This window comes from Vombatus ursinus, unplaced genomic scaffold (assembly GCF_900497805.2).
Source record: "Vombatus ursinus unplaced genomic scaffold, bare-nosed wombat genome assembly UNPS02001287.1, whole genome shotgun sequence".
NCBI lineage: Eukaryota > Metazoa > Chordata > Mammalia > Diprotodontia > Vombatidae > Vombatus > Vombatus ursinus.
Window position 1 is genome coordinate 18173940 of NW_020941065.1, and position 2046 is coordinate 18175985.

The 2046-nt window shown below is 43.3% G+C and overlaps 1 protein-coding gene across 1 annotated transcript in view; it reads left to right on the plus strand.

Annotated features, from left to right (window-relative positions):
- Window positions 1-2046, plus strand: part of HORMAD2 (HORMA domain containing 2) — a 74086-nt gene that overhangs the window by 3487 nt on the left and 68553 nt on the right. Inside the window, exon 2 of the mRNA XM_027865288.1 lies at window positions 1199-1293. Coding sequence (XP_027721089.1) covers window positions 1243-1293 — 51 coding nt within the window. The 5' untranslated portion in view covers window positions 1199-1242. The remainder of the gene's footprint in view (window positions 1-1198; window positions 1294-2046) is intronic.

A 2046-nucleotide genomic window follows, 5' to 3' on the forward strand; every position in this document is an offset into this window, starting at 1 on the left:
TGTGTGTGTGTGTGTGTGTGTGTGTGTGTGTGTGTGTGTGTGTGTGTATGAAACGCAAGATTGAATTGGGGAGTTTCTAACTCCAAGGCTGGCTCCCTATCCACTATACCAGGTTGCTTTTCCTATCTTAGGTCTTTGTCCGTTTTAGAATGTCAGTTTTTACTAATTAAAAAAACAAACAAACTTGTGATATAGAAAGTTCAGATTCTAGAAACTCAATAAACATTAAGTGAATAAGTCCCAAGAATGAGTGATTAGCTTTCCTAAGGGTCACTAATTAGTGAATGTCCTGTTGGTTTTCCAGATAAAGCAAGTTTAGTATAGAGTATGTTTCAAAGACTGTAGACATAATTCATTGTGTTTTAATTGGTTAATGTCATCATCAGGCCTAAATTCTCTAGAAATGCTCTCATCATGTCTTATAGTCACAAATAAATGAAGAAAATTCTAATATAGAAAGCTATTTAAAAATCAATATTCCTCTTATTTATCTTCTAAGACTAATAACTACCCCAGTAGGGGGTATTTTATAAGGACTAATGAACTCGGCCTGGGGTATGAACTTTTAACAAATTGTTTCTAATTCCTACAAAATCCTCAGATGTTCTTAACATTATCCTGACTCCTTGGTGGACTAGTTTTGTTTCCTAGAGGTGTCAAAGTTTGGGAGGTGATACATTTAGTTAGAGTACAAGGCCATACCCAGGATTCAACAAAGCCTAGCCTGGGTTGGGCAAAGGCCAAAGAGATAATACAGTCAGTTTTCACAGTGGTGTGCAAACACGGTAGGAGAGTGCCCCCTAGCCGCACAAGAAAGTGTGAGTTTACTACAACTTGAGAAAAATTAGAGGCTGCCCACCTTTAACTGCTAACACCACCTTGTGTGGTTAGTTACCGCCTCCTATGTGAACTCTGACTCTGTGGTGTTTGATGTGCGAAGTGAGTCAGGACCCGGCACAGACTATGGGGGGGGGGGGGGGTTTGAAGCTCTTCCGTGAGTGGCTGTGTTTTTTAGTGGTTCACAGCATCTCGGGGAACTCGGGATGGAACCAGAGCCAATTTGCCTTCAAGAGCCAAAGGCCTTGACACCATCGCAAGGCTCATTGATTTTCTTTTTTAAGTCCAGAGTGAGATGGAAACTACTCTGAACTCTGTTTGTCAAGTCCTGTCTTCAGTTAAGGCTTCTTTGTTTTTACAGGACAGAATTAAAAGAAGAACGCAGCACATCATCAACGAGACATCATGGCCACTGCTCAGCTCTCTTTCTCCTTTGAAACCTGCAAGGCCAGCAAGGTATTTGTCCAAGATGGACGATGAAGATATGGTTTAGTTTAGAGTAACGACTCACCTCAGATTTGAAAGCTAGCTCTATTCTGGCTCCTTGTTTCCAGCAGGATAATGTAGACCCCATCCCTTGGTGCTTCAGGCCCTCCCTAGCTTTCCAGCCTCATCTCCCAATGCCCCTCTAATGGAGGTGGTTGCCCCAGTCTGCCCAACCCCAAAGTGCATTCCTCTGAGAGTCTTTAATCCCCCTGCCTGATAACGAGCCCTTCCCTCTGCTTTAGGCTTCTCTAAATTGCTGTCCCCCCCTGTAAGTGATCCACCCTTCTCCTGGAAGCCTTTACAATACAATAAGCATTTATTAAATGTCTACTGTGTGCCGGGCACTGCTAACCTGGGGATTTGTTGTTGTTCAGTTGTGTCTGACTCTTTGTGACCCTTTTGGGGTTTTCTTGGCAAAGATACCAGAATGGTTTACTATTTCCTTCTCCAGTTCATTTTACCGATGAGGAAACTGGGGCAAACAGGGTGAAGTGACTTGCCCAGGGTCACACAGTCAGTAAGTGGCTAAGGCTGAATTTGAATTCAGGAAGATGAGTCTTTCTGACTCCAGTCCAGGGGCTCTATCCCCTGTGCCACCTTCCAGCCCAAACCGGGGATACAAACAAGGAAAAGAAAGATGGTCCCTGCCCTCAGGAACCAAAATCAAGTGGGGAAGAATCATAATGGAGTTAAAAGCAAGCAGTGAGGTTGGTGTAAAATTTT